This window comes from Haliotis rubra, unplaced genomic scaffold, assembly GCF_003918875.1.
Source record: "Haliotis rubra isolate DU_JTF1 unplaced genomic scaffold, ASM391887v1 Scf127, whole genome shotgun sequence".
NCBI lineage: Eukaryota > Metazoa > Mollusca > Gastropoda > Lepetellida > Haliotidae > Haliotis > Haliotis rubra.
Genome location: NW_025765192.1, coordinates 578,004 through 602,151, shown reverse-complemented (window position 1 = coordinate 602,151; position 24,148 = coordinate 578,004). Strand labels below are relative to the sequence as shown.

At 42.3% G+C, this 24,148-nt stretch overlaps 1 protein-coding gene across 1 annotated transcript; it reads right to left on the bottom strand.

The window, feature by feature from the left end:
* Positions 1-926: 926 nt before the first annotated feature.
* Positions 927-23,988, bottom strand: LOC124266625 (DEK domain-containing chromatin-associated protein 4-like). The gene is made up of 6 exons (XM_046701425.1): positions 22,918-23,988; positions 10,512-11,647; positions 8,119-8,348; positions 6,770-7,319; positions 5,760-6,384; positions 927-3,259 (listed from the first exon to the last, which is right to left on the bottom strand). The coding sequence occupies exons 1-6, from the start codon at positions 23,449-23,451 to the stop codon at positions 3,074-3,076; spliced, it is 3,261 nt and encodes a 1,086-aa protein (XP_046557381.1). The 5' UTR covers positions 23,452-23,988; the 3' UTR covers positions 927-3,073.
* Positions 23,989-24,148: the final 160 nt, after the last annotated feature.

Genomic DNA, 24,148 nt, shown 5'->3' with positions numbered 1-24,148 from the left:
TGTTTAGTGTGTTGATCAACTACATGTGCATCGTAATGTTTAGTTCCACATCTCCTTTTGTCGGGAGATGTGTTCATGCACCAAAACAACAGTTCGTTTTATATAATTCTTTTTAAAGTTATCGTTGCGTGAGATTCTTTAATTGTGTTGGACAAATATTTACGAGGTCTTGGGTTTAACCATTTGCTGTGCTTGGTGTCTGACCGGGCGACCACTGATCCTGGTCGGTTGGGTACAGGCCAAAGTTCAAAGATAACAATACATCGAATGGCGAGAAAGGTGAAATTCAAAGATAAAGTCAGAGCGAATGTATGGATGTGTTGGTGGCGTTAAGTCTAAATATATCGGTGCTAATGTGTTGACGTGTCATGACGTCAACATGATCTATGAATATCAAGTCACCCTGGCGCCAAATGAACAAGATACTGACAAGGAACACCTGTCGAAACAGGAAGGATGGGCTCAGAAACGCCGTGTTCCCATTATAGAGAAGATGACAGCAATTAGCTTCCGCGTCTAGGCGTATCGCTTTGAAATGTCATTTAAACATTTTAAAGAGATTCTGCTACCAAGTCGCTACAACATAATACACTTGTGTCCCGCGATTCTTGTTGCTTCCCTTGGCGACAGCAGGAACCTGTGATTGTGGGTTGGAATTCGGGTTCGTTTCTTGGTTATCAGCATCGTACCCAAGTTCATGGGTTTCTCCAAAGAGATGGAGGTCGAGATCTGCATCACTTCTGCCTTGATAAGCTTCAAAAAGCTGCTATAACTGGAATACTTTTGTAAACAGCGTTCAACCCACCCTTCTCGTTGTCACTGCTCTGTCTTGAATTTTCCTTGGCCATAGGTCAAGTTTCGCCACCTCGTTCTAGTTTTAATCACGTGACTCTCGTCGGCCGTGATGAATAACACAAACACTTATATATCTACCAGGCTGTTTATTACAAACATTTTCATCTCAACATAAGCTTTCAGACATATGTACAACCATTTATGTTGCGCACGTTTTTCGAGCACAGAGGCACATCCGCCATATTGGTTTTACGCGATTTGACAGATTTCTTGAGAGGCCGTTCATTATAGCAGGTTTGTTACACAGCGAGACAGACTCATATTTCAATCCAAAGTAAAATGAGAGATCCCTGGGTTCAGGTTTAAAGCTTTAACACACTAATCCATTCAATAGTCGAACAATGTCGCGACCTTGCGCCGCATGAATTTCTGCCAAAAAGCCTTACCTTGTCGTAATGTAAAAAGTGTCAAAGGTCTTGTGAATGTTTCCACTAACGATCTCAATCGATTTGTAAAATCCCGAGACTTCAAAGCACACTTCATTTGGTTAGAAATATGAGCATGTCAAACGCAACCGATCCCATATAAGCTGCTGCAAAAATACCAAGATATAGATTATGGCGGAGCACAGCTGACGATTTCTGTGGGGCTGTTATAACAACATCGTCATAACGCGGCCGGCCGTTATCGTTGCCGTCGCTGATTCATTCATACTAAAAACTGACATTTGCTAAGTGAACGCCATTTGACTTCCGCTAGAAGTTCACACATGACGTCATTTCCGGAAGGGATTCACAACCACAGTGGAGAAGTATGTGAATGATCTTGCACGAATTTCTTTCGCAAAAAGACGAGGAAAGCTGACTATGGCAGTTCAAAAGCAGGCTAGTTACGGGGTCGTTGCGTGTAACAGCTATTTATTTCAGATGTACATTGGTTCCACGAGCAGCGCCTATGGCACGATAATAACATGGAAACGATCGGATGTAAAACACATCAATGTATATTGATTGCATAACAGAAGCTTAATACTATATGTCATCGCATTAACAAAAACAACAGAGTCCATCATATATTTTGTTCACACCATCAGAAATGTGTCCGTGAATAGATTAAAAATTTAAACTTAAAAATAAATATCTAACAGAAACGTTAATATGAAATGGAATATTTTTAAAATTATTCTTAAAATTCTATGATGAACGATTGGACAGGAATTTGATGTTATCTGTCCATAGCTTATTCATTGGTTTTACCATTAAAATCTTAGTGTAACGTATATTTTGTATATTTAAAACAAAAAACAAGACAACAAAAAGTCCTTCAAGTTTCCCACGAACCTTAGGACCAGCCGGAGAGTTTCCGTGTAAAACCCTTATTTATTACGGACACACATCTGGTCTGACTTGGAAGATGTCTTTCAAAGGTAATCGATTTCATCACTGAAATTGACACCACTGACTGCATAGTGCGTGGAATAGACGAAGAGTGCATAGTTGTAGATATGGATCAACGTTCGGACAATATACCACCGGACGCAAATAACTTACTGAACACGCATAGATGACAGCAATGGCGAGACTTTGACATCTGCGATTGTCACTCATTTGTGAAATGTACACATGTAGATATCATACAGATATGAAATCAACAAAGCAATAAATAAGGACACACTGCATGTTTAACATTCTGTACACGAATGACTGTGAAATGTTTGTATATCAATACATCATGGCGGGGTGATGAATGTCTTGGTGATTATGTCTATATCAGTCACGTGACGTAAAAGAAGCTATTCATTGGTCCACTGTTTAATGGAATGAGCTACATGGATTAAAGACCTGTCAGTGATAACATATTTATGATCACTAGATCCGAGCAGATTGTGACGGATTTTCGTGTTCACTTTGAAGAAGAAATTTTGGAATTTTTCAAGTTGACGTATCCAAAAACTGCCGGGTACCCTCCGTGAAACAACAACACATGACACTCGGACTCTGAACACAAATACCGACAGAGGATTGACCTCATGGTCCCGGATCTCTCCAAAACGAGAGAATGATAAATGAGTACCAGCTGAGCAGTCCCTTCAGAAGAAATTCAACCAAAATATACATCCCGTTCCTGTCACGCCATCGTTTGTTGACGACATCCCTACGACGAATCGTACAGGCCGGTCTATTGCAAAATACACCGACCGTATGTACAAATCCTAAAGTTCCAGATCAACTGGGTCATGGCGTCCGTTAAGCACCACCAAAACACAACTACAGGGAGGTTAGCCCTTTTGGTTCTTAAACCTGCAGTATTCACATGGCACAAGCTTCTGAAGTTCTCTTGAACGCCTTGCTACGGCTTCTGTGAGGAACGTTGCGGCTCCGATCTTCATGCCGAGGGACTTCATCAATGTGTCTGACGTCAGTAGAAGTAATGTATTACCATCAATTCCATTTCGACGGAATGTCTGGAAATAAAAACAATTATGGTTAATAAATATATTCCGACGTTGACTACGAAATTGCTGTTACTTTAATGTTTACGCATGTTTGGTAAACTGGCCAATTGTTTGAACAATAACAATGGGCAACAAACAGTCAAACTGTTCACCCATCACCAAATGTTCATAGGGACAATATATGAAGTCTATGGCTAGTGAACACAGGCCTGTTATTGAGTAGAACAAACACTGTCGATAGACTCATCACAATCACCATATTATAATTTTTATCGATTTTTATGTTTCATAGATTTTCAATAATAATGTTTGGATATGCACCGGCGAACTTTGAATATTGGATAACGCTTGTATTGAAATGTATTAATATGATTTTATGAAGTAACGACAGAACATCTGTTCAGCATAAATCCACCAAGAGCTATTAACCTGAGCCACTTATAGTTCCATGCAATAATATCACCCTTTAAACATTTTATTGCAGACATTAAAACGCAGTTGAAATCATTACGTAAGAATGAACTGCGTGTTTGTAGACTGTTTTCGTCACGCCTGAGGATGACAATAGGTTAGTCGTCCCGGGAGTGTACGTTCCTGGTTACCGAGATAATAGCCATAGTAATTGGCCTACAATCTTCTTTAGCCTGAACGTTACGTGTAAACAAAACCAGTTGTAGATATTCACGGGTGGCCGCGCCGGGATCGCGCAGCTATTGATACGGGTTGAAGCCTGCGTTGCTGTAATAACTGTCGTTAGTGTGTGTTGCGTCACGTGAATCATTGCATAGTTAATGGACATTTCCTAAAACCCCGGGTCGCCAGGCCCATACAAATAAATCCTTGGCGTAATACCTACGACCTCGCGAATGAGTGGACGCCTCGATAACGCTCGCCTATCTAACGACTGAGTGTTGTTCATCTGTGTAGAGTGTTACATAACGCATCGGGACAATGGGAGGCAGAGTCTGAAGTAATGGCTGTACAGATGGTAACAAGTGCTTAGGGCATGTCCGTGTTAATATGAGATTAATACCACTCTGCTGGTAGTCTAGTCCGACGCCGTAATTTACAGTGTCAATCACCAACATCTATTATAGATACATGTTGGATTTGGTTCATTTGATGCAACATAGCTTTAGTATATATAACGTATTGTGCACCCAATGCTTATAGATCGTTTCACATATATTAGATAACTAGTGCGCTGGGTATAGTATCGTCATACACACAGACACTAGTACATAAAATAAACCGGTTTGTCACACTGTACAATCACCAACATCTATTATAGATACATGTTGGATTTGGTTCATTTGATGCAACATAGCAGTAGTATATATAACATATTGTGCACCCAATGCTTATTGATCGTTGCACATATATTAGATAACTATTTCGTATGTCACACACACAGACACTAGTACATATCTATATCACCTGCCGTCATGTCGATTATCTCGATATCTTATACAGATCGCAATGCAGTTTGTTTGATTGTCATGGTGGATAAACCATAGAAATATGAATGGATCAGGTGTTCCTAAACTTTGTTTGAACAAGTATAGATACTTTTGAGGAGTATATTTTGTAAGTATTTTATTAAGAGATCCCTCTATATGCATTGTCACAATTTGTCTTTAACTTAATGTGTAGATATTAGATACATCTGACACGCTTCGGTTGACAGAATACACAGATCCAACTACGTGATACATAAACCATCATCACCTCGTGAACTTCAGTCGGCCTCCAATACATCACTATTCATCTTTAAAGAAATCCATTATTCCTGTTTAAGGTACATCGCTATCATCTTATACGTACCATTCTGTATCTACTATCTGCACTAGCATTAACACCACGTTTCAAATTCAAAAAAGAAATATTTCTGTTCAAGAGAAACGAAGTATATTCCCAAATTGATATAGAAAATACCCGAAACCTCAAAAAGCTGTCTGCTACACAGTTCAGAAACTTCGCACAATATCAGTTTATGGTTAAACTATAAATGAAAGAATGCATGAATGATTAGCCAAGCGAGAAGAAATGGTGTATTCTCTTCAATATTGTATGTTTGCCGTGTCTAGGGACCGTCCGTCTAGTAAGCGATCCGTTCAAACATTACCATGTAATTCCGTTGCCCTAGTTTTATGGAAGCGTTGGGAGTGGAACACCTAGCGACTGCCATTCAAAGCTGGGTAAATGAATTATTCACAACCGGTTTAGAAAAATTGTAGGCGGCTTTGAAGAAAACTTTAAGCTTCAGATGATGTTAAATGATAGCTTGAACGTAAAACGAATGCTTTTAATATGTTTTCGCTTATAACAAACATCTTTATCGGCCGTTGTGTGTTATGGGACTTTTTTTGGCGGTTGTTAATTTAGGACCTATATGTGTAGTCGCCCCGGGCAACCACTTACAAGGCTCAGGTATGGTCTCGTCCTGTTGAAGTAATGTTTGGATTATTACAAACAAAAAATTATAACTACAGCACAATGGTCTCCTTACATCAACATATGGAGAGCATCCTTCCAGTCCTTTAAGGAAACAACATACATCCTCCACGGACCAGTGCCGGATGTCGTTTAAATGCTGTAATGCGCATGTGCAAGCAACAGCGCCACTTCTTTCAAAGTTGGCCCACATCGGTCTGTCTTTAGCACTGAAATCTTTATGAGAGTGGCGATCTCTTTGTAATCCGTTAGCATGTGGAGGATGAACTGATCGTGAGCTGGAAGACAATTTTGCTTGTTTGCTGCGATGTTCATAGCTATTATCGTCCATTTTTCTCTTTTTCGTGGAAAGGTCAAGTATTGGGGACTCCGTTTGACGTTTCTCGCCCGTTTCCGCTGAGAACATCCCTCCGTTAAGGTTGGGGAAAAACTGAGTAAGTCTTTGCATTTCTATTGTCGGTGGTGGAATTACATATGGAAAGCAGGACGACCACATCTGGAGTGGAGGGGCTATTGGTGCCACCATCGGGGAGCTCCGGGACTGTGTCGCACTTGGACCTGTTGGGTGAGCCGCTCTTCCGGTTGAAGCCGGAAGCGGAAGCGCGGACGGTGGTTTATTTCCGGTACTTGGTGGTCGACTCGAAGGGTGATGGTGATGTGCTGCAGGGGGCGTTTGGAGTCTGTAAATAGAAACACATTTCTTTAAGTACAAATTGTTTTTTTCAAAGGACAAATATATACAATAAGTGGTTTAACAATATATATTAAATCAGCTTTACATATGTACATATTTAGAAGTGTAGAAGGGACAAAGAAGCTAAACAATATGAAAATGGTCATATATTCGAAAACAAACCTAATGAGGTGAGTAAGTATTGTTTTACGCCACTTTTAGCAATATACCAGCATTATCATCAGAAATGGGCTTCACACATTGTACTCATGATGCCAATTGCGGCTGGGTTACGAGCTAACCACGAAACACTCCTTTGAGTGATACTGATTCCAATCATGTCGAAGAAGCAGCACAAAACACAACACAACACAAAACATAATTACACGTACGTTCTGTGATCTGGTTTGTCTTTTCTGACTTCCGGCATTGCTCGGTGTGCATGTGGAACCTTTGGTAAAGATGACGAATTACCATCGGGCACAGAACGTTTACTTGGAGCCATGGGTTTCTTAACACTCTCCCTATTATTCCTGTGTTCACTGGACTCCGACCTGACAGGCTTCGGCTTCTGATGTTCCGCCAATTTGGCCACGAAGCTATTGTGTTCTCGAAGAAGTTGTTGGTGGCGCATCTCGGCCATTGATGCCATCCGTTCTTTCGCCATTTGATCCAGACGTTCCATATTCTTGATGTAGTTATACTCCAGCTGTGCACGATGTTCCGGTAAGGAGAAGATACTTAGTTCCGGGATGAATGGATTCATATTTTGGGTGATGAGAGATTCGAGGTTCTTTTCAAACTGCCTATGGCTCTTTGACAGTTGTTCGTGAGCTTCTCTACTGGCGCGTTCTAAGATCTCTGGTGGTGGGAAACCAAACGGAAGCCGACCCATGGGAAGCCGCATCGCTTCACGGGCTTTCTCGCTCATTCTGGCGTCCTCTGTAAACCAAAATACAAAAAATATATAAACCAGAACGATGTAAGAGCATATGGGGTTCTGAGATCACAATATCGCGTTAGTATACTCCTATATTATCATCATTACGTCATCAAAACCAGAAATAGATGATTACGTCAATGCTAGTAGTATACTAGCACCGTCACTGAAGTTTGATGTCTTTAAAACAGCTCCCTGTGAGGACGGGGTAGAATATATTTGTAATCAGCAGCCCACGCTTGTCGCAAGAGGCAACTAACGGGACAGGGTGGTCAGGCTCGCGGACTTAGTAAACTACTGTCGTATCCCGTTCGCTGATCGATTCTCGTGATATCAATAACTAAATTGACCTTTCCAGACTCGATTATTAACGACCGTCGGCGTTGAGCTGGAATACTGCCGAGCGTGGCTCTAGACAACTAGGAGCAGAAAAACAGTACTTCACAGCCCGAAAAATCATCCACGATGTTTAAAGACACACTCGGCTGCGACACATTATTGGCCACCCGATTCCCATTTCTTTATGTTCTGTAAAGCATGCCTGCGAATTATTCTGATAGACATATGAGCCCATCAAAGGCAAAAGAGAACACATTCGACCGCAACAAAAAACACTCATCCAGATGACATATCTCGACGACTTTAATGAAAACTCCGTGATCCATTTTTTAACGACTGAGAGTATATTTATCGACGATCCATTTTAAAATGATTGAGGATATGAAGCCGTGGTTACTTTAGTGTCAGTATCGTGTCTAATCTATCTGAGACATGAAACCAGTAAGTGCTGGCGGCAGATACCTCTGGATGGTTTCTGAACCGACGGTTCTTCCCGCTCTGGTTTCCTGGACTTGGCTTCGTCACGTCTTTGTGGATGGGGAAAAGGAGTTTTAACATCCTTCACTTCTGGCTGTCGCGTTTCTTGGCGTTTTTCTTCAGGTCTGTCTGGCGGCGTTTGTTTTTGGGTCTCTTTTTCTTTCGATGTCCTCAGAAGATCAATAATGTTGCTCAGGCGAGATTTACCTCCGCCGCTGAAATTAACAATGACAGATTGTAATGTACTGCAAAAATACATCGCGTCTGGTTAATTCATTACAGTGTACTTGTGAATCACCTTGCCTTTGAAAACAAACGATCGCAGAAAATAACTAATTACGACAGTTTCAGAAGATGCTTCTATCGCGAGACAAAGATCGTCAGAATTAAATAGAAATTGATCGTCTGCTTTCAAGAATAGTGGTCTGAAGGTTTCTATGCTATATAATAAACGTAAAACATACGTTTACTTAATTATATGGCAATGTGCGAAAACCAAAGAGATTGTACACCCACGGGAGATGCACACATCTAACAAAACATGTCTTTATGGAAGGAGTCGGTACAGGAAATCTACAACACTGGTAATAAATCTCTTAAGGCATTTAGTCTGAAAGTCTTCCTCTAGCATGTCTTCCCAAGTCATTTATCATTGTTTCTTCCGACGCCGATCACGTTCGATTTCCAAGTGATCGGGAACCCCCTTTGATGTTATTATGTATCAATCAGTTCCGTTTTAAACACTATAGCGGTTGCTGAGTAGAAATTGACTGAAATTGAAAGATATTCCCTAGACAATTCGAGGAGGGGGAAAGTTCTTTGATGAACGTTGACGACGATGCTGGAAGATTGATGGACTTGGGTAATACCTATTTGGAATTCTGTGTAAATAATGGCTTCCCTTGAACAGTTGAAGAATTACAGTGTAGACATGGCAATACAAGAGCGGTGCCGCAGACGGCATGTATTTATTTCTCCTTTCCTTCAGACGCAATTCCTATTTTGAAGTGCACATATGTTCACAGGTACTTTGGAGGTGAACAATTGACGTGGCTTACATGTATTTGTGACGGGGATCGTCGATGGGGCATGATACGCTCAAGTCTTCGCCGAAACTGGTATCACAACTATTTAACCGCGATTCATTAACTCGTACGTATGTTGCAATTCTACAACGGACGCTGCTTTGGGGAGCGATTGGAGATTTTCTTGTCGCCATTAAAATACATATTTCAACATTTCTTTCTATCTACGTTAAGCGACCGGTTGGGTGGGTTTAAGAGCAATGGTATTGTGTCGTGCTTAAAACATGAAACAATATTTTAGGGTTGAGGTTGACGTGGGGTGTGGATGGACGGGGTTGGTGCTCACCGAGAATCAAAGACATATGACCTACTCTGTGATAATATTACCGCTAAATATCAAACTCAACTCAACTTACACCGGGCTGGATATTGCAGCTATACCACATGACGATATAATGCCGCACCGTTCGAAATGCCAGTTTGAACATGTGGATTTTACGCTGAAATTCACATTTACACTGACCACACATTTTAAGTTTACAATTTGCCTTAGTTAATTCGAATTCTTTCAACGGGATTGCGACAAATTCCAGATGTCCCAAAAAGCAACAAAAAACAAGTTGCGAGCCATTTCACGCCGCTGCAATGCTAATCCTGAGAAATGTCCCCTCCGTGTGTTAAATTACATTAGAAACACAGTGCAAAGAGTAACAAGAAAGCCTCCCTGCATCCAGCCTCCTCCCCGTTGTCCCCCAACGCTCAATGACCTGAATGCCTGCGGCATTGGAGGACAACGATTCATCAACTGTCGACATGACTACAATTACCTCCGCCGCCCGTGATGTCGGAAACAACCGAAAACGCCATTTTGGAATTCGGAGTTTGACGCTTTTTTGCAAAAGTCCTATCGTTATTTTTTATGAATTGTTTTTCATCGTCCATGTTTCTTAACTGCTTGTCTAATCAAAGAGTATTTGATTGTAAATGGATTTAAGAGTCAAAATCTAGTCGAGTTATTAACGATTGCATATTGTTCAGCTGAGGACAAAGTATTAGTGTAAGTTAAGGCACTGTCAGTAAAGGCACTGTCAGTAAAGGCACTGTCAGTAACGGCACTGTCAGTAAAGGCACTGTCAGTAACGGCACTGTCAGTAGCGGCACTGCCAGTAACGGCACTGTCAGTAACGGCACTGTCAGTAACCGTACTGTAAGTAACGGCACTGTCAGTAACGGCACAGTCAGTAAAGTCACTGTAAGTAACGGCACTGTAAGTAACGGCACTGTAGGTAAAGGTACTGTAAGTAACGGCACTGTCAGTAAAGGCACTGTAAGTAAATACTTTTAAAAACATACCTGTTTGACCGTTCTGCGTTTTTCTTGACACACACTTCAGGTAAGGTTGGTGTGGAAAGCTTGCGAGGGGTCGGGGTTTGTTCACGGTCGGAGGAGTTTTTAATGCTACTGTCAACGCTGGGGGCACTGCTGACACTACCCCGACTAGTTTCGTCCTCAGTTAGTTGTTTCGTCTTGTCCGACTCTACCACAGGAACACTGTCAGTTAGCACATCTTCTGGTTTGACATCTACTGGAGAACTCGCCCTTGACTCCCCCAAGCTCTTGGAGTCTTCCATCTCGTTGGCACAAACGGAAGAAGTTTCGACGGTCTCACTTTCAGCTTGCTCGGACGACTCAGTTGGTTCGACAGCCTCTTCTTCCTTCACGGAACTATCTTCCTCCATTGGTGTGTCCTCGGTTTCACACTTCTCCATCTCCTCAGCCTTGGATTCGACCTCCTCTTCTTTTTCCACTTCCTCTTCCTCCTCCACTTCCTCTTCCTCTTCCTCCATAGGAGTCTCTGGTTCAGCTTCGACGTCGTGTTTTTCTTCCAAAGCAGGAATACTATCCTCGTCCTTAGATTCAACAACATTACCCTCCTCATTTGGCATTTCTTCTTCCTCTTCTACAACAGACTCACTCCCTCCTTCATCCTCTTGGGTAGCCTCAGCAACCTCCATTTCTTCAGGTATATCCTCATCTTCATCAACTGTGTTACCAACTTCAACTGGAGTTTCAATACTTTCGGGAACAATTTCCGTTGGTTCTTCCGCCACAGCTTCTTCTTGTGTAGTCTCTTCTTCCTCCTCTTCTTCGTCCTTCTTCTCGTCTTCATCAGACCCAGATTCAGAACCGGAAGAAGATGAACCAGATGAAGATGAGCCGTCACTACTGCTTGACTCCTTTTCACCAGCCTCGTTGTTGTTCTCCTCTACCTTCCCCTCTTCTTCCTCTTCCTCAGACCCACTGTCTTCATCCCCATTCTCGCCCGACTCCTGACTCTCTTCGTCAGCTTCTTCGCTCCCATCGTCTTCGCTTGCTCGACTACCCCCCTCCTCCTTGTCGGATCCTGACGGTGACCCGACACATCCTTTGCTTGCCCTTTCCCTTAGGTCCCGTTCACGTTTGTCTTTCACAAGTTTCGGCTCGTTTGTCTGAAACAGAAACCACTCAATAAATCCGCAGCCACGAAACAACTTTATTGAGCATTCACAATCAGCCTATTAAAACCGACGAAATAAAATCTGAGACCGACGCTTTGTCTGCCCATTCAACATGAACATCAGATCTGTTTATCAAAAGACGGCTTTAATTCGTGTGCACGCATGCTTATTTCGTAGGGATTATATGAATTTGCGAGTCCCATAGAGTTCACCTCAGCCGATAGGGTACGCACATTCCCGTGACGACAGCATTCAATATCAACAAAGGCGTGTCGTATTGCACGACATCGGCTATATTTACTTGAGGGACCTGCTCCTAATTATACGAATAAATGACGTAAGCAATAAAAAAACCGTATACACCTCTCCAACGACGAATGCCCAACGGGTTAGTCACAACATTAACCTGCGTAGTGTTCGCGGCGACCGACATGTGAACGTTTGGACAAATGTGAATTGACAACAATAGAAATGCCTCCTCTGTGTCCCACCCCTCCCCCGTGACCCCACCCCTCCTCTGCACCTCCTGCCATCTTACCCCTCAGGAAAGTTACGCTAACTTCATTTGACAATATTCCAGATTTTGCTTTCAACTCAGAAAGTGGACATTAATTTGAAATGGACGTTTTTGGCCTCGAATACAAGACAATTACCGCCGCAAGACTGTAATTACGAAACGTCTCTTGACTAATTACAATTTGATGATCCGTGAATAATTCATCGTCCCCTGGAATCAGGTGGAGAAGACGAGGAAGTCAGGAACGAGAAGTCTCTGTCACGAATGGACTTTCCCCAAGTGCATGTGGGGAGGTTTGCGTGAAGTGACATGGACGCTGAGATGGCATTTGTGCATTTTAATACTTATTAATAATTCTGGTCATGTTTAGTTGTGGATTACGTGACATTTTCAAATTACAGCAGATAATTTCGTTCGCGTATTACGTTACTGCCTCTGTCACATGTGCGTGATCTAATTTATGAACTGTGTGTACTCCGGAGACCTGAATACGTTTAAGGTGTATCCGTCAAAGTGTGTATTTTAGGATGCAAGGGTACAATGAGCTATGGGTTCGCTTGGGTGATTCATAGAAACATATTACATAGTTTTTACATGTATATGTACTGCACATATATTAATTTAGTGCCTTACGTGTAAAGTCGCAACAAAAGGAATGTGTAAGTATGAAAATGTTAAGTACATGCTAATGTATATCAATAAATTTAGAAATTGTGTCAATGTAAAACATATTTCATCAAAGGAAAATATCTGTAAAATGTAAAATGAAATATAAACGAACTGTGTAAGAGAAGACATCGGTATTTACGTAAATTTACATCACTGCTGACGGGCATTGACATACCACAGCACTGAGGAAACCTACATCTATATTGCGTAAATGTACAATGACTAGGGTAAACGGACAGCAATGACTGGGGTGAACGAACAATGACTGCGGTAAAGGTACACTAATGGTTGAGGTTAATGTACAATGACTAGGGTAAACGGACAGCCATGACTAGGGTGAACGAACAATGACTGCGGTAAAGGTACACTAATGGCTGAGGTTAATGTACAATGACTAGGGTAAACGAACAGCCATGACTCGGGTGAATGAACAATGACTGCGGTAAAGGTACACTAATGGCTGAGGTTAATGTACAATGACTAGGGTAAACGGACAGCCATGACTGGGGTGAACGAACAATGACTGCGGTAAAGGTACACTAATGACTGAGGTGAATGTACAATGACTAGGGTAAACGGACAGCAATGACTCGGGTGAACGAACAATGACTGCGGTAAAGGTACACTAATGGCTGAGGTGAATGTACAATGACTGAGGTAAACGGAGAGCGATGACTGGGGTGAATGTAAAATGATTGGGGTAATTGTACCATGATTAAGGCTAATAAAGTACATCAATGACTGCGGATTGTGTACATTTATGACTGGGGGAATGAACAATGACAGCGATGACTAAGGTACGTATGTACAACGATGAATGGTGTGATTGAACACAGACTGAGGTAAATATGCAAAGACTGAGGCTAATGACTGGGGTGAACGTACGAAGACTGACGTAAAAATACGTCACTATGCACAAGTGTCACGTGACCGACATGGCGAGGGGCGACATCTATACGTTATGTTACATCGGAAGGATCACACGCTATTGCCTACTTTGACTTCGACGTAATAAATAATTCATACACATACTGTTTCAGTTAGGCTTTGATAGTATTACCATGACAATATACATGCTTGAAGTCACACTAACTCATTTCCTGAAATGTCAACATCGGATTGCTATCAGTACAATGAAACAAAAGCTGAAACAGTGCACCATATACACCGAAACGACAATAAACTGCTCTATTAAACTTAAAAGATATAGTTGATATTTAACATTTAACAAGTGAAGAGACCTGTCGAACTATCGTCATCTCCATTACGAATTAATCGTTCGGCTCGGTAGCAAAAATGTTTCTTTAATATCTTTAACTATCTAGCATGTGGGAGTTCCTACGAGCATAAATTTATCATTCGGTCATGCAAATATGATTTTTGATATATGACAGGTAGAATCGCGGCCGCTAGGGCGTCCTTCGGTAAACTAGATAATGCCCCTCTTTATCAGACCTCCGCGGTCGGAGAGTGATCATTATCAGCTATTGCCCTCGTTGCAAACAAAACCGCCATCTCAGATAACCGTTACGGTCAAGCGTTCTTTGACGACCCAGACACAAAGGTCAAGCGTCCAGTCGGAGAACTAAGACCGGTGGTCATCATAAATATTCAGCCACCACGTGACGAGAGTCCAAAACGCCCTCAAGGGGACCGGTCAGTGGATTTAACGACCTGGGGGAGGGCTAACGAAATCACCAGTACGTCCAATATTTTTGATAGGATTATTAATGCAGAAAAACCGAATGATAACACCTCGGAATCATTAAACGAAACCGGCAACATCCGAGTTGACGTTCACCTTCACAGGGCGCACGAAACATGCTGGGTTAATACGCACAAACCGATTGCACGAGGATTCAAAGTTCACCAGTCTGATGACTAAACCGTTGTTTGTATCATTATTGCGTACCACAATGTTATTAACATATGCCTCTCGTGAGTAATCAATTTCCTCATTAAGGGCAATACATTGTAGATGACAGTTCCATTGTACAATGTAAGGGTGACGAAAAAGGTGTTTAGGGGAAATTGATCTAGCGAAGACAAATAAATAAATTGCCCATTATTATCATCTATATGCATGACATAATGTATTATTCATTAAATATTCGTCGAAAATTACACCGACCGTTCCCCTTTTGTCGCTGTCAGGGAGTATGTAATGGTGTTATTGATCGTCAATGAAATAAAATTATGATTGATAGCAATATACATTCAAACACACATGTATATTGCAAAGCAAATAAATACATTGGAGAGAACATTAACTTGCGATATTCCGAACCAAATGTCCAGAAAATGAACTGCAAAAGGATTCAAGCTCTTTGTTCTATAATTTTCTATAGAACTGAAAGGTTTCGGGTTTTTAGGGAAGCTTTAGCACACAATTTCAAAATACTGAGCCAAAATATTCATTATCTTTGACCTTTTTGGTTCCATATATATTGACAAAACCGTTACAGCCAGTTTCGAAACCATGAGTCGTAACCAACAAGGAAAATATTTGTGATTACAGGGAAGTGGTTACACGAAACAATTAATATCCTATCAGACTTTAATAAAGTATGAACAAATAGCTTCTCCGAACATGTAATAATAACCGATATCTTTCTCGAAAAATCACGTCTAAGTCACGTGATTTTTGTAGTGCGTCTGTTTAAGGGACTGCAATTTTGCAGCGACGTCTGAAACTACCTCATGATGTCGTGGCTACTTAGATACTCATAAGCTTTGTAATCGAAAATAAGATTCTTAACTATAACATGCGTTAACGACATGGCATTTTTGTACATGACTGGTCCGGCAGATGAACGCTCGCCTTAAGAAGGGAACTGGAGTAAAAACACGGTGTCGTATTTAATCTCCCTTTTCGCTTCAGAACGTATACGGTTTTATAAGACCGTTAATTACTGTCGGACGCGCGGCAAGACTATAGAACTGGTACTAACCATGGAGAAAATTGCTAATATTTGCGTCAGATTTTTTGCCGATGGCGTCTATGGCGGTTCACACTCCCGTGCAACTGGGCACGGAATCGTCTCGAAAACTTTATCGAATATAGGAGTAGCTGAGAAACGGAACACGCTCCGATACAATGGAGAATCGATAGTTTGGAATGTGGCCGGCAAGTGATTGGGTCTTGGTCACATGATTGTCTCAGTTGGATCGATAACAATTTAAGGTTTGTCGCAAGCGAGTTATCGAAGACTCGCCGGTCTGTAGACATTATATACACGACTGCCTTCGATCACGGAGAGCGACGATACGAGATGAGTGCACGAGATCTGGCGCCGAGCCAACTCAGCATGCATGGGTTGGACACGGGCATCACGCGAACATGTTCGGCGCCGTAAAGCTCTCCCACAAGACTTGATAGACCCCCCTCCCGCTCTCCCCCTGTCGATAAACCAGTCCGGTGAACGTGCGGGTCGGTCTCGAACAATTCCTGTCAATATTAAAACACGCGCGGTTGTCATGGCAATAGGGGTAAATGGCAGCCCAACACGTGATCCGTTCGCGTAACGCTATTCCCGAAAATGAACCCCTAGAGATTGGGAGGTTTAGATAAGTGTAGTTGTTTCGCCTCTGCAAGTCGACGTTAAGTCGCGGCCAAAAGATTTGATCCTTGCCTTGAAGAGAAGGTATGGTGACACGGGCCGCCTCGAAACCAAACGTTTTTAACGGGCGCCATTTTGGATTGATGTCTGCACAAACGATCGTCTGCAAACTTTCCAGTCGGCTACCGTGAACAAAGAATGTTAAAGTTGTTTTTGCATTTTTTTAAAACAAATCCTGTTTCCTGGAGTCATGTTATATTTTTGTCACGATCTGAGATACGAGCAAGGTCGTGACACTGTAAAGACGTGATCTGGATCGTGAAAATGGGTGTTAGAAACAAAATCAAAGTAAACGATACACCACATAGCAAGATACTTACAGTTCGTTTAATCAAAACAAACCATAATATACGCTCTAATTTGTGTATACATTAAACGCCTAAAACCTCTTGATTAAACAAGCTACTCTTATACAAACCACTTACCGTTTAATAAGTTTAATATATGCGTGAGATGGGCTGAAATGTACATGCAATAGATATCATCCTCCCTGACACACATTGCGTGTACATTTCAATCCATCTCACCACCAAATCGATCGCTGGTAAACATATGTACATTGAATATATGCTGACGCTGACGATAATTGATCAACCTCTTTCACGTCCCACACTCGGCGAATATCCCTGTTCAATGCGCATAGCCCGAACCGAAAACGATCATGTATTCCTGACGAAAAGCAATCGTCCTAAAGACACGACTTGGGTTAACGACAAAGTACGATGTGGTTTGAAACTGGAGACGCGGTGTGTCTATAATAAAAAGCAACCGATCTCGCAGAGAAGTATATTTATCGTTCAAACACTTCTCGCATAGATATTTCTCGAGGTACTGTACGACATTACATCGTGGCTGCTGGAACTATCCGACTTACACAAGCCCACGACGTCTCTGTTTGGCAAGGGTTCAAAATATATATACTAAAACTGTTTTATTAGTCCACGAATTGGTGAACATTGCACGCATGACCTAGTAAACACCACTATATACAACATATGACTGGCTAATCAACCAGTGAGTGTTTTTTCGGTTTTCAGCATAGACTGACGTCACCGCTACACAATATATTGTCGTCATCGCCGCATCTACTATGAGGGAACGCCACGACACGAACTCGTTCACCGACCAATCGTTAACGGCCGTCCATTCACAACGCTAAGGTTTAATATATATTTCACCACTAGATCAAAAGGCTTTGTGTGGCATGAAAAGAATTTACTCCAAGGAAATATGTCACATGAATTGTAGTTTGTGGCGATCCCGTCGATGAATTCAACATTAGTCATTCTGAACGGAATAGCGGCAGTGACACCATATCTTAAAAATACAAAACTTGTGAACGCTGTGTACATGTTTACGGGTTGTTTACTCCAGGATAATAAATGAGAAGGGTCTTCTCACATTTTGAAGCTGGTACCGAGTTTTAAAACGTTTACATAACGTATATTTTAGGTATTACGTACACGCTGTTACACGTTTACAGAAGACGTGTTCCTACGCAGCTCTGATACGGAAGAAGTAAACAAGGCCCCGCCATCACCACATTTTGCAGATTACTTAGAATGGATAACACAGCTCGTTTATCGCACACGTGCCGGAAATAGCGTCGAGGGACTATTTTAATTACGATAACACAACTAAACCTGTTACAGATTAGGAGAAACACAGAACTATTAGTGTACGTATGTATTAACGCATACACGTTTCGTCTTATTTCATTTCCTGTTACAATATTTAGAGCGTTTCCAACTTTTAAACGTTTCATTTAATTCTGAAATTTTACATTCATTTTAATGGGGTTTTCAGAGAAATGTTTCTTCATTGCATCAAAGAAAATAGAGCTACTTTTTTCGCATCAAAGTCAAACCAATTGCGACGATTGCTGAGTTTTATAAATAGATCAAATACCAAGGGCAATGACGTGTGTAGATAGCATCTTTCATCAACAGCACTCCTTTCATCTGCGGCACTATATTGTTGGATGTTCATGGATAAAACATGTTCCTTCTCGAACTGAAGACAATCTTTGCGTATCATCGCGTAGTTGCATAACGTTGTAAGCGAACAGTTCAAATATTCCAAGACATTCCAACAAAAGACTTGAGTACTCGGCCACATGTCACAAAACCCTATTCATCAGAAAACGAGACACTTGTCCTTTTAAAAATTAGATTTCAAGACCTAATCGATTAAAAATAATGTTTGAAAAGTGCCTGGCATTGCTTACAAGCATCGAGGCTGGTATACACGGCGCTGCCGCCATCTCGCTTCGAACAAACAAGGGCACTATTTACGCTGAGACGCGCAGATATTTAGGACACGTGTAAAATGTCAATACTTTCTAAACCGGACGCGGCATCTGACAATTCATTATCAGCAGCATATACACCGTCGGTATCGGGTTGAAAGGTTTAACAGGCACAATTAATTGTAGTGGTTAGATAAGAAAATCTGTGACGTAATCACCCTATTTGTGCCGTGTGCAAATGTTCAGCGCATTAAACACAAGAAGAGGCGAGGTGTGGAAAATTACTGACCCTTGATAATTACATAAGACTGGTTGTATCGCCTGCAAATACATCTTTAATTACATCGGTGCCGTGGTGAAGAGAGAACGACCTCTATCAAGCCGATTCCCCGTGAAAAGAACAGCATTTACCGCGAGAGCTCGGCGAGTATTCATGTCTACGGCTCCGTAAATCGATGAATGGGGATAGAGAACGAAGTAAAATCAAGCTGTATTTTCAAAAAAATTACATTCATTTTCCGCTGTAGGCCAAATTCAATAAAATGTACTTCCCTTGGTCTTTTTATTCCTTTTTAGGCGTAGCACGATCCATGGCCGTAACACGATAATGTTCTATTTGCGTGAACCGTCTTGAGTGACGCACATTGCGCCCGGCATATGTACATTTCCTGCCGTGCTCAACCCATCTCCGCTGTAACGTACAACACCACACTGAAATTAACCACGTTTGCTACTTACATTGAACATACCGGCCATTGTGGGGTTTGGTGTCGTAAATGAAATTTACAAGTCCTCAACAACACCGTCTCCAGCACGTCCACAATAAATAATTCATGTCATTAGTTATTGATCAACTTGTAGATTTCAAAAAGCCGACGTAGCACAAGGTGTATATGTCAGAGAAATTCACACCCGCTAAGCCACTGAAGATTGCACTGCCACGGTAAATGAAGGATAAATATAGGTGGATGCGCACTCACGTCACGGTAAGTAATCTAAAACGAGTCGGTTCTGTTTAACAATGCCTGGAGCAGGGCTTGGCAATTTATTTGCCTGTCTAAAATTTATTATATCCATTTAGTCTGCAGCCTGTGAATCTACAACGCATAAAATACGTCCATGGACCCGTAGATGATAAGTGAAATGTGCGTCACACACGTGTATAAATATTGATTTTTACATTAGCAACGTAATACGAGGGTATACACTTGGCACACAAAGCTGTTCCCAACCGAATAAACGCTGTGTGCTGTCATTGTTTGTGTTAGTAACGCTAATGATATATTTATACAGTTCATGTGCCATTTGTGTCATATAAAATTCATAAAGCGTGACAGTTGTAACATGCCACTTTGATATATTCAGATGGCCATATCCGTCACGAGCGCTGGAAAGCGTTGCTCATTGCAAGCAAACGTGCGCAGCGACAACATATGGTCCTCAAAACATGACCGGAATGTTATGGATTTATCCCGTTTTGTGCAAATCGATTACGTATATTGCCTTTGGAAACAATTTATGTAGAGCCTGGCCTATAAAGCGTAAAGTATTCACTCGTTTTAATGTGTCTCAATAATCGACACCACTCTACTGCAAATACTAGGTTCGCTTAGCGGTGGGACATCTAGCGTTTGACACGTGTTAGATTCCGCGTCGTGACAAGGGCATTTTTGTCGGCTAGAAATGTCACGGCTCTTTTTGTTTGGAGCCAGGTTGTCGATGATCCCAAAATGGAGGATATTCGACAACATCGCCATCCCCTTCAACGCGTTGAGCTGAGTCCTCATGCAAATTGACCACGTGATTACTTTCATGAACAATTGTCCCGACTGCGAGCAAGGTGTTGAAATAGATATTACGTATCCATTCGTGCGTATCACCAGACCCGCATTTCAAAGGGACATATAAACCTTATGCTTATAAATACAGCGTGTACGTTACAATCGCGGTTGCCATGGCAACATCTCGTGAAGCAATAAAACCCGTGCTTGTTTTATATCCACGTGTTTGTTCTAGCAGTCGGAGGTTTCTTCTGCGATTAATGGATTCCTTTCCGAATTGCGGGGTAATAAACCGTTCAGAGACCGAACTGGAATCATTCACGCTCCAACGCCCATTTCGTGAATAGTTCATTAATCTAACAGACAGAATTTAAGTAGAAACCGGGCGCATCTTACGAAAAACTTTGGAACTGTTGTTTGCGTTTCCCTTGACATCAATCATTTGAAATGTGGATTGCAATATAACGGTGTCTCAAGTGTAACCAACTTCCGTATTTGCGGAGATGGCATTTACGACGCAGCCCGGTAAACTGGTGGTCGACAGAATGAGCATCATTCCGCAACGTCCGGGTACGATGACACAAGTTCACGTCGCGTTTTGACATTGGGGCTTTCGTCCCGGGTTCTATTCTGCCGCATGACGTTCAGAGGTGCAATTGGGACACGATATTGCAACCTATTACCCACGACTAGCATGTGTCGTTGTTTATGTGAACACGATAACCTCACATTCGTTCGTAAGAAATGTTTTTTATGTAAATTGATATGTTATTTACGTCGAATGTTAGTATTACGAATACACGCTCGGCCATCTGACGATCATCTGTCGGGGAGATGTGTCGTTGTATCAAGTTACACCGATATCCGAATTCCGTGCAAGGGCGCACGTATATCTAAAAGATTATAAACATAGACAATAGACGGTGTGGCTGGCGTTAGCGTGCGTTGGGGGGAATGGGGGTTGGGACATGGAAATCTCGCTCGTAAGCGTTACTTCTAACGGCTGCCATGTGTTGGGTTTCTGTGCCGAACTAGCGGATTAATGGCTGCTTTGTGCGCGAAACTCACAGTAAATAAACGTCACGTTGGCTAGGGGAAAGGCGGGAAGCTTTCGACACTGCCACTAATTACGTCACGTGTGCGCGGCCTGATCTGCCAAGATGGCGTCCCGCGGTGAAGGTAGCGATAAAATTGCAGACGGGCTTTTCTGAAACGAATGTGGATTTCCGTCAAGGGACAAAGCGATCGGGTTCGCCATCGAGAGAAAAAATATTCTATTACTTCTAATCGATAGATCTGATTGGATAATGGCGTGTCGGTATTTACGTCACGAACGGACTGTCGTCTGCTATATTTCAACATTTGTTCAAATGCCCGGAGGAGTTTCACAAACACGTTTGGGACTAGGGATATGAGTGAGGCAAGGTTACACAAGACCCCGGCAAGCCTCCTGCGTGATCTTTCACGCGTTTCGATCACGAACATCTCCCCATATAGCTGGGGCCCAGATAATGGCGATCTTTAGTACGTGCATGCCAAAAAAATCAACTCAACTCCTGCATTTTAAGCTATCGAACACAGCCACCCAGTCTTATCAGACAACAGACCGAGATGGGAGTGTTCAGCCAAGTCAGTATTGACTGACGACGCCGTAAATTAAAGTAAATGTGCAAAAACGATGTATTTATCAGTTGTATATTTGGCAACGGCGTTGGTCTTCGCTGGTGCGGTTGGGGAAAAAGTACCTGGAACAATAGCGTCACGCTATCGATGCAGTCACTACTCTATCGATTAACTGAGCACCTCCCAATCATCAATAAACACGTGCTTAATGTGAATAAATGATTAATTCAGATTAGTGTATGGTGAATCGATACGAAAGGAGGAAGGTTAAGCTTGATCAAATCCGTTTGGGGATAAATATGAAAATTCAGTACATGGACCTAAACGTATGTTCTAATGTCACTTATAATATATAGGTGCACGTTTACATTTTGAAAAGTTCATAGACAAGTTCATGCTACGGAACAACATTAGTTTGATAGTAAAAACATTGCCGCTTCTTGCTGCAACATTTCCGTAACGAAGGACGGGAGAGGATAATGGCGATTTGGGAAGTGGCGAGAGGGGTGTTGTCTTTCTGCTTTCAATTTGTCCCTTTACGTCATCAAATAACAAAAAACATTCAAAGAGATGTGCTACGGAACTTGAACCGTTGTGTAAAAGGGTGTTTCAGCTTTAGAATCCAACGTGTTCCGTAGCGGCTAAAAGCTTCATTAATGTGTAAAGCGTGATTGAATGTCGGTTAGTTGACCTACACGTATCATAGGCAGACATATTGCCTCGTCTGCTCGACCGTCCCAAGATGGCGGCCATTTGTAATGATAACATAGAGAGTCGTATAGCGGTGGGGAAGTAATACGTACCGTTGAGGAAAGCAGACGACAGCTGTCGCATCGACAAGCAGCGGGATGGACAGTCAATATTCCTTTAGTAATTAGGAGTTTTAAGCTTCGTCCAAAATGTCGGATAGATCTTTTCCAGTCTTTAGCCGTCTCCCGTCCACTGACGAACTGAAACTCGTTGGGAGTTAACCAGGCTCCATCAAACTCAATACACGACCCCTTGCTCCCTTGGCAAAGTCTTGACAAAAACATACTTGCGGTATTTGATCCACACTCGACCTCCAACATAATGTCATTCTCCTGGATGACTGGTTTGATATCCTCCTCAGATCCTTCCAGTTCGATATTCACACTGCCGACACGGTAGCTGAAAGGACCGGTCTTATCCAACCCAATAACTCCAGTCACGGCGTCGTCACTTTTCAAACTTGTCGTCTGGTCGTTGGAGTTGTTTTCACAAAGTTTTGAATCAAACGGTGTACTCTCCCTCAGTTTAGGAAAGCGTCCTTTCTTAACTTTCCTGGGTCGCCCGCGATTACCCTTCCGTCGCCTCATCGTGGAGAGCAATGCAACAAAAACGAATGGCTAGCTGATCAATCTGTTTCGCCCGAGAAGCTATTTCGAGAGGCGAGCGCGATATACTATAATGGACCCGTCACAGAAGCTTCAGGCTCGCCCAGCTATCTTCACCGATCTGGGAAGAGTTTGGGAACAACTAACCTCTCACTGGAAATCCTTTAGTAAAGACCGTGAGCTATTTACGACACCGAGAAAGACTTTTCTGGGGCGGTCCACGCTGAAGTAATAACCTTCTCCTTGATGTGATATCGGGCCGTGTGCGCTCACCGCGGCGAGGCATGTGGGTATTGATTGTGGCGCTTGCCCGACTGAGGGGCTTTGAATGACAGGAGCCAATACAAGCTAGGCTCGATCTGACGAGAGTACAGTCCCAACTTCCCAAAGAGCTCTAGTCGACGCCGTGTCGGGCGATTTAGTGACACTGTGTATGTAATCAATATGCGTGAGTCAGTTACGATTGGCAAAGTCTGTCACGTGCAACGCTGTCGTCTCGGCCTTTGCACGCACGGAGCACGGAAGTTTGCTTCCCCTCCAGCGAATAGAAATAAAACCCGTTGGCCGCTACGTGCTATTAGAGAGGTTGAACAAAGAGGTAACTTAATACTGGCTTATAAATACATAAGTCACGCACATGGAACAATGTCTAGTGCAACTACGACGCCGTGTTTATACG

Excerpts from the sequence above, each read along its gene's own strand:
- LOC124266625 (XM_046701425.1), bottom strand. The coding sequence starts at position 23,451 with ATGAGGCGACGGAAGGGTAATCGCGGGCGACCCAGGAAAGTTAAGAAA. Across the intron at positions 11,648-22,917 it reads GTCGTCTGCTTTCCTCAACG|ACAAACGAGCCGAAACTTGT; the intron begins GTACGTATTACT and ends TTTCTGTTTCAG. Across the intron at positions 7,320-8,118 it reads GGTTCAGAAACCATCCAGAG|AGGACGCCAGAATGAGCGAG; the intron begins GTATCTGCCGCC and ends TTTGGTTTACAG.